Source organism: Tupaia chinensis, unplaced genomic scaffold (genome assembly GCF_000334495.1).
Source record: "Tupaia chinensis unplaced genomic scaffold, TupChi_1.0 Scaffold140464_1, whole genome shotgun sequence".
Taxonomy (NCBI): domain Eukaryota; kingdom Metazoa; phylum Chordata; class Mammalia; order Scandentia; family Tupaiidae; genus Tupaia; species Tupaia belangeri.
In genome coordinates, this window is record NW_006200341.1 from 325243 (window position 1) to 344074 (window position 18832).

The window sequence follows — 18832 nt, forward strand, 5'->3', positions numbered from 1 at the left end:
CCAAAAAAAAAAAAAAAAAATTCATCATGACTTTCCCAACAACCCAATATTTGGGGGCTTGTGGTTTTTTTAAATATTTATTTATTTTTACTTATTATCTTTTAAAGATTTATTTAATTTTATTTGTCCTTATTATTTACTTTTTCATTTGACCTGACGGAAACAGAGAGAGAGAGAGAAAGTGAGAAAGCAAGCCGCCAGGTCCAGGACTTGAACCACGGCCAGCCATGTGGGAGTATAGCACCTTAACCACCATGCCATCTGCTGCCCCCTGTTATTATTAAGTTTGAAAATTTTGATATAGGGCATATGCGCTCACCACAGAAAGAGAGAGAGAGAGAGCAAGCCATCAGGTTCAGGACTTGAACCGTGGTTTGCCATGTGGGAAGGGAGCACCTTAGCACTATGCCACCTGCTGGCTGGTAGCCACAATTTAAAAGTGAAAGAAACGTTCAAGTAGTTTTAATATTTTTATTTAACTCAATACATCAACATTATTAATTCCACATGTAATCAAAATAAACATAATAAGCTATTTTTAAAAGTATTTTTTAAATAATAACTTTATTTAATTCATTTATTCATTTTAATTGGACCAGAGAGAGACAGAGTGTGAGAGAAAGAGAGCAAGAGAGAGACAGAGAGAAGGAAAGCAAGCTGCCAGGTCCAGGACTCGAACCTTGGTTAGCCATGTGGGAGTTCAGTGCCTTTAACCACCATGCCACCTACTGGCCCCTGTTTTTAAAAGTACTTCTAATTGTATTTTTAATTTATTTATTTGTTGTAATTGTCTTTTTATTTAATTTATTTATTTGTTGTAATTGTCTTATTTTTTTGTTTGGAGAGGTTTTTGGTATAGGATGCATGCACTCACCAGAAAGACACAGACAGAGAAATCACCCCCCAGCGGGGATGGCCACACCACAGTCCCTTCTCCTCCATTCTCCTCTCGGGATCTTGGGCACGCACGCACACGTGCCCAGTGTGAGTTTAAGCCACCGGGTCCGGGACTCGAACCGCGGTATACTGCATGGGAGTCCAGCGACATAACCATTACGCCAACTGCTGGTCCCAAACTCTTATGTGCCCTGTTGCCAGGTGGGCTTGTGAGTCTCCTCCTGGACGGTTCAATGCCAGGCTGTGGCCTTTTTCGTATTCCCAAGTATCTCAGCACCTCGACCATAGTAAATGGCAATTCAACATTTCTTGAGAAAAGTAGTGATTTTTTTTTTTTTCATTTAAACATCACATGTAATTCTGTGTGACTGTATTTTTCTTTGCAGTACAATAAATTCAAATGCCGCATACTGAATGAGAAAGTGAACACTCCGACTACCACGGTGTACAGGTTCGTGTGGATACATGTTACGCAATTCTCAGTGGTAACGTGGAGGACATTCGCAGTAAAAACTGAATTTGGTTTCTGTTGGGTGGATTATTGGTAAAGTTGCATAGTTAATATACTTCCGTTTGGAGCTCAAAATGTTATTGCCAAGAGGAAATGATTAATTTTCTCTTTGGTAGTTAGCAGGATGGTACTGAGACCCAGATTTTATTTCCTGGGGATCTTCTTCCATGTGGGTGAGACTGTGTTAACCTGGGGCCCCTCATTTTGGTGAGCTATTAGGGAAAGGAATTTGTTTCTTTTTTTTAAAAAAAAAAAAAGAATTATTTACTTAGAAGGGACTAGCAGTTAGCGTAATGGCTATGTCGCTGGACTCCCATGTAGTCGACTGCGGTTCGTGTCCTGGACCGGTGGCTTAAACTCACACCGGGCGTGTGTGTGTGCGTGCCCAAGATCCTGGGAGGAGAATGGAGGAGAAGGGATTGCGGTGTGGCCATCCCCCCCTGGGGAGTGATTTCTCGCTTTCTATCTCTCTGTCTGTCTCTGTCTTTCTGGTGAGCGCACATGCCCTATAGCAAAAACCTCTCCCAAAAAAAAGGAAAGAAAAAGATACTCATTCTGTAAACTAGTCTCTTTTGTATTCACTACTGGGTTTAACCAACCAGTGACCTTTGAGAAACATTTAACATTGGTTGGAATAGTTAAGGTGGTACTTTCCTTACTAAATCAGTTGATATTAAGTAACCTTTCCTCTGACCTATGTGTTGTTCATATTTTAATTCTGTTGGCATTTCTGAACTTAAAGAGAAGTCTGTATTTATTAAGATTTGGGGGTCTTTGTTCATGATATGTGTAAAGGAATCCCCACCTACAGCCCGGTATTTTTCTCTGTTTTTCTAGCAAAAATGCGTCACGACTTTAGCAATAACCTAATAATGATGGGGTCACCTCTGACCTCAACTTTCACCTGAGGTTTGCATTGTAGATCAGCCTTCTGTTTTAATAAGCTACAAGGCAATTAAGCATTTTGTCACAAAATTAAAGGGTCTAAAACAAACAAACAAAAGCCTTGGGATTTATTTGTTTGTTTATTTGAGAGATTTTTGCTAGAGGGTGCAGGCACTTACCAGACAGAAACAGAGAGACAGGAAGTGAGAAATCACCCCCCAGGGGAGATGGCCACGCTGTAATCCCTTCTCCTCCATTCTCCTCTCAGGGATCTTGGGCACATGTACCTGGAGTGAGTTTCAAACCTCCAGATCTGGGACTTGAACTGCCATTGGCTATGTGGGAATCCAGCCACATCGCCATAACCATATGCCATCTGCTGGCCCCTTGGTTTTATTTTTTAATGTATCATTTTCAGTCTTGAAAATTAGTGTAGAACTGGGACCAGCAGTTAGCGTAATGACTATGTCACCGGACTCCCACGTAGTCAACCGTAGTTCAAGTCCCGGACCCGGTGGCTTAAACTCACACTGGGTATGTGTGCGTGCGTGCCCAAGATCCCGAGAGGAGAATGGAGGAGAAGGGATTGCAGCGTGACCATCCCCCCTGGGGGGTGATTTCTTGCTTTCTGTCTCTCTGTCTCTCTCTGTCTGTCTGGCGAGCACACGCGTCCTATAGCAAAAACCTCTAAAAAAAAAAAAAAAGAAAAAAAGAAAGAAAGAAAATTAGTGTAGAACAAAGAAGTGGCTTTCTGATTTTGCGACAAGAGCCCGTTTTTGAGAGCCTTAGACTGTGACAAAAGTGGCGTCCCTGGACCCAGCAGGTGGTATGGTGGTTAAGGGCATTGGACTCCCACATGGCCAATCACAGGTCGAGTCCAGGACCTGATGGCTTGCTTTCTTACTTTCCCTCTCTCTGTCTTACTCGCTCTGTCCCTCTCACGTCAAACTAAAATAAATAAATAAAGTTAAATAAAATAATTCTTTAAAAAAAAAAAAGTGGAGTCCCTATACACCCAGTGTCTTTAAGATGTTCTGGGGCTTTTGAATTTTAGCAAAGGAGGGCAGATTGGGATCTGAGGCTAGAAGAATCGCCTCTCTTTGACTTCAAGTTAAAAATTGCCCCAAAAGGGACCAGAAGATGGCGTAATGGTTGCATCCCTGGACTCCCACATACCTGACTGCAGTTAGAGTCCCAGACCCAGCAATTTAAAACTCACGCCAGGGACCAGCAGTTGGCATAATGGCTGTCGCTGGACTCCCATGTAGTCGACCATGGTTCAAGTCCTAGACCCGGTGGCTTAAACTCATGCCGGGCACGTGTGCATGCGTGCCCAAGATTCTGAAAGGAGAATGGAGGAGAAGGGATTGCGGTGTGGCCATCCCCCCAGGGACTGATTTCTCGCTTTCCCTCTCTCTGTTTCTCTTCAGCAAGCACATACCCTATAACAAAAATAAATGGGAATTGGGAGGGAGGCAGTAGGTGGCCTAGTGGTTAAGGCACAGGACTCCCATGTGGCTGACTGCAGTTCAAGTCCTGGACCCAGCGGCTCGAAACTCACACCAGGTGAATGTGCGTGCATGCCTAAAATCGCAAAAGGAGAATGAGAAGAAATGGCAGCTTCTCACTTTCTGTCTCTCTTCTTTCTCTGGCGAGCACTTGCACCCTATAGCAAACATCTCTCAAAAAGAAAAAAAGAAAGAAAAGAATATAGTTTCTAGTGTGTAGTCCAAACAGCTGTAACTGTGTCACCATGTCCTAAATGCTTCATTGTAGGTGCGGTCCACTCATTGACCTTTGTAAAGGCCCCCATGTAAGACACACTGGAAAAATTAAAGCCATAAAAATTTTCAAGGTATGTATAATTATTTTTTAATAGAGTAGATTTCAGGTGAACTAGATAATAAGGAATTTCAGTCATATAGCCTGTACATTGTGATATTTTCACTAGAGATAATAGAGTTTTAAAACTTTAATGGGACCAGCAGTTGGCGTAATGGCCATGTCGCTGGACTCCTATGTAGTTGACCATGGTTCGCGTCCCGGACCCGGTGGCTTAAACTCACGCCGGGCGTGTGTGCATGCGTGCCCAAGATCCCGAGAGGAGAATGGAGGAGAAGGGATTGCAGCGTGGCCCTCCCCCCTGGGGGGTGATTTCTCACTTTCTGTCTCTCTGGCTCTGTCTTTCTGGCAAGCGCATGCGCCCTATAGCAAAAAACCTCTCAAAAAAAAAAAAAAAACAACTGATAATTAGAATGCTATATGTCATTTTCATTTACTATTTAGCCTTCTTGTAAGCGTTACAATGCATTTCTTCTCCATATATTTTAAAATATCGTTGGTACACTGGGGTTTTCTTGAATCACACTAAGGTGAGCAAGAAGATCTGTCTGCTTGTAAGAACTGTGTGCTGTAGGAACAAGAAAAACACAAGTGAGATGCTGGTACCATGGTGAAAATATTGCTCTGGAACGAGAAGGTGGGGGACTGGTTTTGTAGTCGCAACCTTTCCAGGCTGGACTGGAGAACAGCATTTAACCATTTATCTTTTTTTTTTTTCTTTTTATAGGTTTTTGCCATAGGGTGCATGTGTTCGCCAGAGAGAGAGAGAGAAAGTGAAAAATCACCCCCTGGGGGGATGGTCACACCACAATCTGTTCTCCTCTGTTGTCCTCTCAGGATTTGGTGCATGCGTGGACACACGCCCAGGGTGATTTCAAGCTGCCGGGTCCAGGACTCGAACTGTGATTGATCATGTGCAAGTCCAGTGCCTTAACCACCCTGCCACCTGCTGGCCCAATATGAACCTTCTTAACCACTGAGTATGGATCAGCAAAGCTGGTCTTTCTCTCCCTGGACCTCCTGCCTCTTCTGCTCCCTCCTGAGTGGTAGCAGTTGGTGTTCAGCCATCTCTCTGTTCTTCTCACTTTCATTTCTGGAATCCATAGCAGACTCTACATAATTTACTGCTTAATGGGGTGAATGGGGCTGGGAAGGGGTCGTTAGAATCAACTGCAGATGCTTCCCAGTGCCGTGGAAGTCTTTCCGTAAGCTAGGTTGACGTCATAACGGAAAATCGTGTACGTATTTAAGAGCAGGCATGGTTCTGATCACATATATGATAAATTTACCAAAAGCTTGTTTGATATTCAGAATTCCAGCACATACTGGGAGGGCAATCCTGAAATGGAAACGTTGCAGAGGATCTATGGGATATCCTTTCCTGATAACAAGATGATGAAAAGCTGGGAAAAGTTCCAAGAGGAGGCCAAGAACCGAGATCACAGGAAGATTGGGAAGGTATGCCGCATTGCTCAGTCAGGACTGAGGCAGGAACATCCCTCCCTTGGCTTATGACTATGTCCCGCCTAACTAAATTATTTCTGTTTGTTTGTTTTTTAAGAATTTTTAAAAAATTTTATTTATCTGGGACCAGCAGTGGGCGTAACGGCTATGTCGCCTGACTCTCATGTAACTGACCATGGTTCGGGTCCCAGACCCGGTGGCTTAAACTCATGCCAGGTGCATGTGCGTGTGTACCCAAGATCCCGAGAGGAGAATGGAGGAGAAGGGATTGCGGCGTGGCCATCCACCCGGGGGGTGATTTCTCACTTTCTGTCTCTCTGCCTCTCTCTGTCTGTCTGGCGAGCGCACGCACCCTACAGTGAAAATCTCTCTCTCAAAAAAAAATATATATTTCTCCTCCTCAGCTCCCCCTGTTTTACTGTTACGTTCTTTCATTCTAATAACCCCAAGCATCTGCTAACCTCTGTCCTTCCTCTGTCTTTTAGAAGATCTTAAAAATTACCACCTTTTCTTCCATTTGTCACGATATAAATGTTTTTCTAATTGTGTACATTTGGTAGCATATTTTCTATATGGGAAGCAGAGCAGTACGTAGAAAGAACAAATCGATTTGGAAGGCGGTCGACCTGGCCTTTAGTCTCAGCTCTTACTGGCGGTGTCAGCTGATGGGTGAGGCATTCAATTACACAGCTCTGTACCCTTCTCTTGCTGAGTAGCCTTGCAGGGTGATATGAACACAGACACTGGATGAAGCTGCACGGCTCAGGGCAGGTTCTCAGCAAGTGACAGCCATAATCACTATCACTTAAAGCCCAGCTCGTGCAATGACCTTCTCAGACCTTTCTGCTCTGTGGTCTCCCCATAAGATCCATCCCCGAAGTGTACAGAGAAAATTAGCAGCAGGGCCAGCCAGTGACCTCGTGGTTAAGGTGGCTGGATCCCACATAGTTGACTGTATTGTTCGAGTCCTGGACTCAGCAGCTTGAAAAATGCACTGGGCGCATGTGTGTGCATGCCCAAAATCCGGAAGGGAGAATGGAAGAAAACAGATTGCAGTGTGACCTTCTCCACCGAGTGGTGCCCCCTACCCAGGCTCCCTCTAGCGAGCACATGTGCCCAGTAGCAACTTATAAAAAAAAAAAAAGAAAAAGATGGAGCCAGCAGGTGGCATGGTGATTAAGGCACTAGATTCCCACTTGGCTGACCATGGGAAGAGTCCTGGACTTAGCGGCTTAAAATCACGCCGGGTGCATATGCATGCATGTCCCAAATCCTAAGAGACTGGAAGAGAAGGGATTCCCTTGGGTAGTGACTTTTCACTTTCTCTGTCTCTGTCTCTCTCTGGTGAGCACACATACCCTATGGCCAAAAAAAAAAAAAAGAAAAGAAAAGAAAGAAAGAATTAAAGAATTAGCACCAAATAACAAAAGGTGACATAAAAGTAAGTTCTAGGCTATATAGCTTTAAATGTGAATTTAATAGCATGTGTAAAATAACCATATAGTTAGGTGTACAGTGAAGGGCCTTGGCATGTCCTTTTTTTTTTTTTTTTTTTGGAGAGGATTTTGATTTGGGGCACGTGCTCTCGCCAGACAGACAGAGAGAGAGACAGAGAGACAGAAAGCGAGAAATCACCCCCCGGGGGAGATGGTCACGCCGCAGTCCCTTCTCCTCCATTCTCCTCTCGGGATCTTGGGCATGCATGCACACGCGCCCGGCGTGAGTTTTAAGCCACCGGGTCCGGGACGCGAACCACGGTCGACTACGTGGGAGTCCAGTGACATAGCCATTACGCTAACTGCCGGTTCCCGGGCATGTCTTTTATTAGAAGACGGAAATAATAACTGATCGTACGCTTTCTTTTCTTCCCAGCACATCATGTGTGTGCAGGGGGTGGCAGCAGCAGGTGAAAGTTGACACGTCGTTGTTGTTTTACTCTATAGGAGCAAGAACTTTTCTTCTTCCATGATCTGAGTCCTGGTAGCTGTTTTTTTCTTCCCCGAGGAGCCTTCATTTATAACACACTGATGGATTTCATACGAGTGAGTTAATTTTTTAGATGTTTGTGCTTCATTTCATTTTCCATTTTGCTGTTTTCTCTCATAATAAAATGGCCAGGGGCCAGCAGTTAGCATAATGGCTATGTCGCTGGACTCCTATGTAGTCGACCGTGGTTCGAGTCCCAGACCCGGTGGCTTAAACTCACACCAGGCACGTGTGCGTGTGTGCCCAAGATCCCGAGAGGAGAATGGAGGAGAAGGGATTGTGGCGTGGCCATCCCCCCGGGGGGTGATTTCTCGCTTTCTGTCTCTCTGTCTCTCTCTGTCTGTCTGGCGAGCTCACGCGCCCTCTAGCAAAAACCTCTCCAATAAATAAAATAAAATAAAATGGCCAAGCATTGCTATAAACTGTTTCCTGGTAATAATAGAAAGAATTGAGGAAGTCGAAGCAAAACAGTGGATTGTGCCCACTAATAAAATTATGGGATGGGGGCCAGCAGGTGGCATAGTGGTTACGGCGCTGGACTCCCACATGGCTGACCATGGTTTGAGTCCAGATGCAGCAACTCAAAACCCACACCAGGCACACTGCATGCGTGCCCAAAATCCCAAGAGGAGAATGGAAGAGAAGGGACTCCAGTATGGCCATCCCATTTTCTCTCTCTCCATCTGTCTCTGTCTCTCCAGTAAGTAAAAAAAGAAAAGAAAAAGAAAAAGAAACAAAAAAACAGGAATAATGTCTGTTTTCTCTGGATGCATAAATGCATTCTTGGATTTTTGTGAACTGCACATATTGCCCGTATAACTTCTTACAGTATGTAGGATATTAAGGTAAGTACAAAACCAAGTACAGACCTGCTTATAAAAGAGAAGAAAAGAGAAAATGTCTCCTCTGACTCTGAATGCTAAATTACGGAGCATTGGCTTTCAAAATAGGGTCCCCAGAACTCTGGCGCTCCTCTGTTGTCTGTGCTGTGACTCCCAGGTGATTGGGCAGTTTCAGAGAAAAGAGTGAAAAAAATCATTGTGTAAAATATCTACTTGTGGGGATCAGCAGTTGGCATAATGGCTATGTCTCTGGACTCCCATGTAGTCGACCACGATTCAAGTTCCGGACCTGGTGGCTTAAACTCACGCCAGGTGCATATGGTGTGTACCCCAGATCCCGAGAGGAGAATGGAGGAGAAGGAATTGCAATGTGGCCATCCCCCCTGGGGGTGATTTCTCACTTTCTGTCTCTCTGTTTCTCTCTGTCTTTCTGGTGAGTGCACGTGCCCTATAGCAAAAACCTCTCAAAAAAATTTATATATGTGTGTGTGTATATGTATATATATATACACTGAAGTCCCTTCTCTTCCATTCTCGTCTTGTATATATATATATACGTACACACACATACATACATACATACTTGTAGGTGAGCAGGTGGCGTTGAGGTTAAGGTGCTGGGTCCCAAATGGCTGACTTTGAGGTTCGAGTCCTGGACCCAACAGCTTAAGAATCACACCATACCCATGTGAATGAATGCATGCCCAAGATCCTGGGAGGAGACTGGAGGAGAAGGGATTGCGGTGTGGCCATCCCCTCTAGGGAGTGAATGCTCACTTTCCCTCTCTGTCTCTCTCCAGTGATCGCACATGCCCTATCGCTAAAAAATGAACAAACAAAACAAAAACAAATAAACAAAAATCTACTTGTGTAATAGAAGTTCACAGATTGGGAAATCTCTAGTGTTTACATGATTGGGACTGCCTAGATTGTATTCAGAAGTGATCCATGGGGACTGTCAGGGTTATATTTCTATTCTTGCCTATTTCATTTTTCCTATTATTACTACTTGCTTAAAATGATCACTTAGTTTCCTATGTGCCAATCACTAATTTATCGTCAGACGTTTTCATAAAAATGATCATTTACTCAGTTTCCTGTGAGCCTATCACTAATTTATCGTCAGACTTTGTCGTTAAAACTGCAGGACTCGGGAACCAGCAGTTAGCGTAATGGCTGTCGCTGGACTCCCACGTAGTCGACCGCGGTTCGTGTCCCAGACCCGGTGGCTTAAACTCACACCGGGCGCATGTGCGTACATGCCCAAGATCCCGAGAGGAGAATGGAGGAGAAGGGATTGCGGCGTGACCATCCCCCATGGGGGGTGATTTCTCGCTTTCTGTCTCTCTGTCTCTCTCTGTCTTTCTGGCGAGCGCACGTGCCCCATAGCAAAAACCTCTCCAAAAAAAGAAAAAGAAGAGAAAAGAAAAGAAAAATATCTCCTAACTTTTCTGATAACCCATATAATAATTCTTAAATTATGTATCCGTTGGTGTATATAAAATAACTGTGGAGGCTGTAGGTGATGTCCCCTCCCACTGGAGCACTCACCCTTTGCAGAGATTGAAGACTTATCATGTAGCCCAGTCAGAAATTGAGCTGGGCTAGGGTGAGGCTTCAGTTTAAGAAGACTCAGTCTAGGGGCAAGCAGTTGGCACAGAGGTTATGAGCACTGGACTCCCATAAGGCTGTTCAAGTCCCGGACCTGGTGGCTTGCTTTCTCGCTTTTGCTCTCTCTCGCTTGTTCTCTCTCTCTCGCCTTGTCCCTCTCTGGTCAAATTAAAAGAAAGAAAGAAAGTTAATTTCTTTCTTTTCTTTTTTTTAATTTTTTTGGAGAGGTTTTTGCTACAGGGCACATGTGCTTGCCAGAGAGACGGAGAGAGACAGAAGAACAGGAAGCGAGAAATCACCCCCCAGGGGGGATGGCCACGCCACAATCCCTTCTCCTCCATTCTCCTCTCAGGATCTTGGGCACGCACGCACACGCGCCCGACGTGAGTTTAAGCCACTGGTCCGGGACTTGAACCTCTGTCGATTACATGGGAGTCCAGCGATATAGTCATTATGCTAACTGCTGGTTCCAATAAAGTTAAATTTTAAAAACTTAAAAAACAAACAAACAAAAAAAAAAACGAAAACTCTGCTTCATCCCTACTTCTAGAGCATAGACCTCAAGGGTTTCCAGTTGATTGGTGGGGTGGGTGGGTCTGTGTCTCCAGCCCCAGAAGACTGGAGGAAGGTCAGTTTTGCCCTTCTAATGTATTACCTGGTAACAAACTATGCCAAGTGTCATCTGATTACCCCCTCTCAGCTCAATGTACAGTAATATGCCGTCTGAGTCAGTTCGAGGTGCAGGTGAGGCGCCTTCGGTGTAGTCGAGACCCCTCAGGTGCATTTCTTGGGGTACAGATCTAGTACGTTGCTCTCTATCTGAAGACCTGTGGCCTGCAGAGACGAGTTATCTGCTGACCATGTCACCCATCCCTCCACATTATAAAATGACAGTAATGAAAAAGGAGGCACTACGTACTCCCATTCAAAAGGGGGTGGGAGAGAGTAGGAGGACATTCTGGTATCTACCAGTTATCCCTGCTCCAGGGTCAAAAAATGCACATTGAAGGCTCAGCAGTTGGTGTAATGGTTACTTCGTTGGACTCCCATGTGGTTGACCATAGTTCAAGTCCCGGACCCGGTGACTTAAAACTCACACCGAGTGTGTGTGCGTGCATGCCCGAAATCCTGAGAGGGGAATGGAGAAGGGATTGTGACATGGCCATCCCCCCTAGAGGGTGATTTCTCGCTTTCTGTGTCTCTGTGTCTCTCTGGCGAGTGCCCTATAGCAAAATTCTCTCTTGAAAAAAAAAAAAAAAACATGCATTGATTAGGACATATGCACGTAGTTTTACTCCCTCTGGGCTGTGGTTCTGCCCTCCTCGTAGTCCTTTCTTTTCCATAAGAAACTGTGGGTGTGCACCTCTGAGTAGCTTTGTCAGTGTTACCAGCCGGGTGCCTCCTGGTTGAAGGCCAGGAGGCCTGACACCCCGATGCATTTTGTACTGGCTCTGTTCCTTTCGGTGAAGGCGAGTGCTATTCCTTTTAAAATTTCGAGAGTTATTTTATATACATTGACGCTTGGTATCCATAGGAGATTGGTTCCAGGACGCTCCCCACCCCCGTGGAGAACAAAATCTGCGATGCTCAAATTCCTTATACACTGGGTCATTGAAAAAGTCATGAAGCATTTTCTTTTCTTTTCTTTCTTTCTTTTTTTTTTTTTTTTTTGGGGAGGCTTTTCTCTGTGCGCTCTCCAGAAAGACAGATACAGAGAGACAGAAAGCGAGAAATCACTCCCAGGGGGGATGGCCACATCGCAATCCCTTCTCCTCCATTCTCCTCTCGGGATCTTGAGTATACATGCACATGCGCCCAGCATGAGTTTAAACCACCGGGTCCGGGACTTGAACCGTGGTCAATTACATGAGAGTCCAGCAACATAGCCATTACGCTAACTGCTGGTCCCATGGAGTATTTTCTATGCAAAAATGTGTCATGACTTTTCCGATGACCCAATAATATTTGCATATAGAAGCCAACACACAGGGGCCAGCAAGTGGCAGTATCTAAAGCACTGGACTTCCACATAGTCTACCGCGCTCTGAGCTCTAGCCCAGCAGTTTGAAAATCACACCGAACGCTTGTGCATGTGTGCCCAAAAACCAAGGAGGAGAGTGGAGGAAAAGGGATAGTGGTGTGATCTTCCCCCTTGTGGGTGAGTTCTCACTTTCTCTCTCTCCCTGGCAAATGCGTGTGCCCTATGGCAAAAACCTAAAACAAAACAAACAAAAACCTAACACACACCCTCTAGTATGCTTTAGTCATCTCTTGATTAGTTATAATACCTAATAGAGTGCTATATAAGCAATTGCTATACTGTATATTTCATTTCTACTATATTGTTATCATATTGTTTTTGTTTGCTGTTTTTTTGAAGAGGTTTTTGCTATAGGCATGTGCACGTGCCAGAAAGACAGAGAGACAGAAAGCGAGAAATCATCTCCCAGGGGGGATGGCCACACTGCAATCCCTTCTCCATTCTCCTCTCAGGATCCTGGGCAAGCAAAGCACATGCGCCCGGTGTGAGTTTAAGCCACCGGGTGCATGACTCAAACCACGTTCAACTACATGGGAGTCCAGTGACATAGCCATTATGCCATCTGCTGGTACCATGTTATCATATTGTTTAAAACAGGTTTTAGGTTTTTTTTTTTTTTTTGAGCGTTTTCTGAGTGCAGTTAGTCGAATCCACAGGTGCAAAGCTCACAGATAACAAGGAAGAGAATGTACATTTATAATCAACACTGACAGACAAAAGCCATACTTAACTCTTTCTGAGACCTTCTGAGATCCTTCTCTATCTGCTGCTGCTTGTGAGGGCTGCTATGAGATGATACACTTAAAGTTCTTTTTATTTTTTTAAGAATTATTTTATTTAACTTTATTTATTTATTTACTTATTTTAATTTGACCAGAGAGGGACACAGAGAGAAAGAGAAAAAGCAAGTTGCCAGGTCCAGGACTCGAACTGTGGTCAGCCATGTGGGAGTCCAGTGCACTTAGCCACCATGCCACCTGCTGGCCCCTACACTTAAGATTCTTGAAAACCTTGGGTCTAGCAGGTGGTGTGGTGGTTAAGGCAATAGACTCCCACATGGCCAACCATGGTTTAAGTCCCAGACTCGGCTTGCTTTCTCACTTTCTTCTCTCTCTCTCTTTCTCTCTATCTCTCTCTCGCTCTCTCTCTGGTGAGCACACATGTCCTGCAGCAAATGAAAAATTAGTCATAATAATGATAAATAAAGGTAAATCATTTTTTTAAAGAGATTTTTGCTATAGGGTGCATGTGCTCAGTGGAGAGACAGAGATACAGAGAGAAAGTGAGAGATCAGCCCCTTCTCCTTCACTCTCCTGTCGGGATTTTGGACACACATGTACATGCAGCCAGCTTGAGTCTTAGGCTGCCGGGTCTGGGAAAAATTAGTCATAATAATGATAAATAAAGGTAAATCATTTTTTTAAAGAGATTTTTGCTATAGGGTGCATGTGCTCAGTGGAGAGACAGAGATACAGAGAGAAAGTGAGAGATCAGCCCCTTCTCCTTCACTCTCCTGTCGGGATTTTGGACACACATGTACATGCAGCCAGCTTGAGTCTTAGGCTGCCGGGTCTGGGACTCAAACTGTGGCCGGGTATGTGGGAGTCCAGCACCTCAACCACTACGCCACCCCAGGTAAGTCATAATGGGGAAAAAAATTCTTGAAACCTTCCTGTTTAACTGAGAGGGTTTGCTGCAAAGCCCTCTGTTAAGACTTTGAGAGTCTCTATACACGTCACAGGGGACCTTAAACCCACATACGCATGCATACGGGCACACACATAAGATATGTACCCTAAGGCCATGTTTTATTGTCATCCGAATTTTATCTTTTCCTTCTTCTTGTCTTGTGAATCTTTTATTCAGAAATCCTAAGGATAAGGAAATTTCTTTCTTTTTTTTTGGAGAGGTTTTTGCTATAGGGCACATGTACTCACCAGACAGACAGAGAGAGAGAGACAGAGAGACAGAAAGTGAGAAATAACCCCTCCTGGGGGATGGCCACACCGCAATCCCTTCTCCTCCATTCTCCTCTAGGGATCTTGGGCACGCACGCACACACGCCCGGCGTGAGTTTAAGCCACCGGATCCGGGACTCAAACCAGGGTCGACTATGTGGGAGTCCAGCGACACAGCCATTATGCCAACTGCTGGTCCCAGGAAGTTTAATTTTTGAACTCAGCAGGTCCTGGCCCTTTTATATTCCTCCAAATATGACTCCAAAACGTAATTAGTTCCATCTCTTATTAATCTCTCTTCTTGTATTTTATCCGTAGATAGCTAGAAGGCGTTACCCCTTTCTGCATTCTTCCTGGACCTTGCCCTGTTTATCCCCATGAGTTCTTTGGGTACCCTTTCTATTTCATGTTACCAAGGCAACAGTGTTACCGCTGTTCATTTTTGGTACTGTGCTAATGTCCGTCTCCAGTAACATTATCCCGTGGTCCTCTGTTTCGAAATTCTGTTCTGATTGTCTATGGCCACCTAGCACAGTGTTCCAAAGCGTAGTACCTTAGAACTGCCATTTCAGGGGCCTGCAGTTAGCGTAATGGCTATGTCGCTGGACTCCCATGTATTCGACCGCGGTTCGCGTCCTGGACCCCGTGGCTTAAAACTCACACCGGGCGCATGTGCGTGCGTGCCCAAGATCCCGAGAGGAGAATGGAGGAGAAGGGATTGCGGCGTGACCATCCCCCCTGGGGGGTGATTTCTTACTTTCTGTCTCTATGTCTCTCTCTCTCTGGTGAGTGCACGCGCCCTGTAGCGAAAACTTCTCAAAAAAAGGGGGGGCAGGACAGCAGGTGATGTAGTATGTAAGGCACTGGACTCCTACACAGCTGACTGCGGTTCAAGTCCCGGACCCGGTGGCTTAAACTCACGCCGGGCACTTGTGCGTGCGTGCCCAAGATCCCGAGAGGAGAATGGAGAAGGGATTGTGGCGTGGCCATCCCCCCTGGGGAGTGAGTTCTCGCTTTCTGTCTCTCTGTCTCTCTCTGTCTTTCTGGTGAGCGCACGCACCCTATAGCAAAAACCTTTTAACCCACTTAAGAGAATTTTTTTTTCCAAATTTTTGCCATAAGTCATGTGCACTCCCTACAAAGAAACAGAGCGAGAAAGAGGGAAGGTGAGAAGTCATCCCCCGAGGAGGATGGCCATGCTGCAATCCCTTCTCTTCCATTCTCCCCTCAGGATTTGGGGCTCGCATGCACATGTGCCCAGTGTGATTTTTAAACCACTGGGTCCAGCACTTAACCACAGAGTCCGCCACATGGGATCCAGCTGCCTTAACCACTACGCCACCTGCTGGCCCTAAAACTAAGAGTACAGTCATGAAAGATTAGCATGAATATCTGCTCATAGTGTTAATTGCACGGCGTCCTGATCTTTCTTAGCAGAATTCAACACTGACTGCGTTTGTCTTAAAGGAGGAGTACCACAGACGGGACTTCACAGAAGTTCTCTCCCCCAACATGTACAACAGCAGACTCTGGGAAGCCTCTGGCCACTGGCAGCATTACAGTGAGAATATGTTTACCTTTGACGTCGAAAAGGACACATTCGCCCTCAAACCCATGAACTGCCCAGGGCACTGGTAAGTATTAAAAGGGAAGCATACGGGGGCTGGCAGATGGTACGGTGGTTAAGACGCTCAAGTGCCACATGGCCGACCACAGTCTGAGTCCTAGACCGGGCAGCTTGCTTTCTCACTTTCTCCCCCTCTCTTTCTCTGCCTCCCTCTGATGAAAGTAAAAAATAATAATACATTTGAAAACTTTTAAATCTTTTTTTTTTTTTTTTGGAGAGATTGTTGCTATAGGGCACATGCGCTCACCAGAAAGACAGAGAGAGACAGAGAGACAGAAAGCGAGAAATCACCCCCCAGGGGGGATGGCCACGCCGCAATCCCTTCTCCTCCATTCTCCTCTCGGGATCTTGGGCACGCACGCACACGCGCCCGGCGTGAGTTTGAGCCACCGGGTCTGGGACACAAACCGCGGTCAACTACATGGGAGTCCAGCGACATAGCCATTATGCTAACTGCTGGTCCCAAATTTTAAATAAAATCTTAAAAAAGAAAGTGGAGCATGGAGACCAGCAGCTGATGTGGTAGTTGTGGTGCTGGAATCCCACGTGGCTGACTGCAGTTTGATCCCGGACCTGGCAGCTTGCGTTCTCACTTTCTTTCTCCCTGGTGAGCATATGTGCCATCTAGAAAATTTTTAAAAATCATAATAATCAATAAAGTAATTCATTTTTTTTGAAAAAGCGAAGTATTATCTTTGCCTAGGAGTATGTAGCACACGTCATCATAATTTGTGTTGAATATTATGTTGCTTTTAAAAATTAAAAGCTTCCTTACATCTGAAGAGTGGTGGTCGCTAGACATCTTTACCAAGTCACTTCATTCTAGAGGATGACTTTTATTTTTTTTAATTTGCTAGAGGACACATGTGCTTACGAGGGCAAGACAGAGAGAGATAGAAAGAAAAAGAAAGAAAACGCTTCACAATGGGGCACGGTCATGGTGTAATCCCTTCTCCTCCATGTCTGCGTCCTGCTGAGATTTTAGACACACAAATACACTTACCAGGCTTGCTTTGTTCTTTAAGCTCCTGGGGGCTGGGGTTCGAACCGCACAGTCAGCCATGAGGGATCCCGTTCCTATAGCCACTAGGCCACGGGGCTGGCCTTGGATTTTCTGTTCTCTTTCTTTTCCATACAGTACATGTGCTTGCCAGAAAAAGAAAGGAACAGAGAGAGAGGGTCCATGTGAAATCACCCCCCATGCTACAATCCCTTCTCCTCCTTTCTTCTCTTGGGATCTTGGGCGTGCTTGCCCACCATGTTATTCAAGTTTCTGGGTCCAGGACTCAAACCACAAAATTGGCCATGTGGGATCCATCTGCCTTAACCACTATGCCACCTGAATTTACTTTTCAATAATTTTTTAAGAGATTTTATTTTTCCTGTAGTGCACATGCTCTTGCTAGAAAGACAGAGAGAGACAGAGACAGAGAAAACAAAAATCTCCCCCCAGGTGGGATGGCCACGCTGCAGTCCCTTCTCCATTTTCCTCTGGGGATCTCAGGCACACATGCACACGCACCCAGCATGAGTTTCAAGCCGCCGGGTCCAGGACTCGAACCATGGCTGACTACGTGGGAGTCTAGCAATATAACCATTAATGCCATCGTCCCTACTTTTAAATACTTAATTTAATCTTTGGAGGGTAGGGAAATTCTTTAGTCTTTGTGCCGCTTAGAGTATAATACAATGTATGATGTTATAAATTGTTGCATTTCTCTGCCTTACAGTAATACATTTCAAATGCACTCATTTGCAGAACATTTAGTTCTTAGATACTTTGGGGCTAGTTATAAAGAGATCAGTGACTTAGAGTTTACTGATTCTTAAATGTCTTTCTCCCCCCACATTTCAAAATCTCTGAAATTGGGATGCATCTTATCACTGGTGGCATGTTAACATGCCACATTTATAAAAAGAATGGGTTATTTAATCTAATTTATTATTATTTAATTTGCTGTTGGACAAGTGCTCCCAGAGAGAGACAGAGAAAGAGGGAAAGCAAGCCACCAGGTCTGGGAATCAAACTGCTGTCAGCCATGTGGGAGTCCAGTGCCTTAACCACCAGGTCATCTGTTGGCCCCAACATGTCACGATTTAATAACTAGGTTAATTTCTTTCTTAGTGGTACAGAAAATAAAGGTATAATTGACAATCTAGATTGCCTTAGAGTCTATGAAAGATTATAATTATCATAAAGCTAATATGCAAATCCAGTCTTATAAGACAAATAGATTTATACCTGGAAATAAATAGACATAATCCTCCACAAAAAATCCAACTCTATTACAGTTTTGTATTATCAACATACATAGTATCAAAGAAATTGACCTTAAAGGTAACCGTTGAACCTCTGGGGGCTGGCGCTGGCAGGTGGCATGGTGGTTAGAGGCGCTGGACTCCCACATGGTCGACCACAGTTCGAGTCTTGGACCTGGTAGATTCCTTTCTCACTTTCCCTGTCTCTCTCTGGTCAAATTCAAAGATGATAATAAATAAAATAATTCTTAAAAAAAAAAAAAAAAGGACCCTTCTGAACACTGTAGAAAACTCTTTGCCCCTTCTAAAGATTAAAAAAAATTGACCTTGAAACCAGAAGTTGCATAATGGCTATGTCACTGTACTCCCATGTAGTCGATGGCGGTTCGAGTCCCGGACCCAGTGGCTTAAACTCACACCCATGCCAAAGATCCCAGGAGGAGAATGGAGGAGAAGGGATTGTGGCATGGCCATCCCCCCTAGGGGGTGATTTCTCACTTTCTGTCTCTCTGTCTCTGTCTGTCTCTCTGGCGAGTGCACGCACCCTATAACAAAAAACTCTCAAAAAATTATTTTATTCATTATTATTATTATTATTATTATTATTTTAGTTTGACCAGAGAGAGACAGAGGGAAATGAAGAAGCAAACTGCCAGGTCCAGGATTCAAACCACGTTCAGCTATGTGGAAGTCCAGCTTATTTAATTATTTAACCACTACACTACCTGCTGACCCCCATAGATTTTTTTTGGATTTTTTGTTTGTTTGTTTTTGCTATAGGCACGTGCTTTCACCAGAAAGACAGAGAGAGAGAAAGAGACAGAAAGTGAGAAATCACCCCCAAGGGGGATGGTCCACGCTGCAATCCCTTCTCCTCCATTCTCCTTTCGGGATCTTGGGCATGCACGC

At 44.8% G+C, this 18832-nt stretch overlaps 1 protein-coding gene across 2 annotated transcripts in view; it reads left to right on the forward strand.

The window, feature by feature from the left end:
- TARS3 (threonyl-tRNA synthetase 3) overlaps positions 1-18832 on the forward strand; it is a 69991-nt gene that overhangs the window by 21063 nt on the left and 30096 nt on the right. For both annotated transcript variants that reach the window (XR_003546891.1, XM_027766058.1), the window contains exons 5-9: positions 1284-1348; positions 4070-4148; positions 5447-5593; positions 7543-7641; positions 15505-15671. Coding sequence is in view for 1 of the 2 variants with exons in the window: in XM_027766058.1 (XP_027621859.1) it covers positions 1284-1348; positions 4070-4148; positions 5447-5593; positions 7543-7641; positions 15505-15671 (557 nt within the window). In the remaining variant the exon portion in view is untranslated. The remainder of the gene's footprint in view (positions 1-1283; positions 1349-4069; positions 4149-5446; positions 5594-7542; positions 7642-15504; positions 15672-18832) is intronic.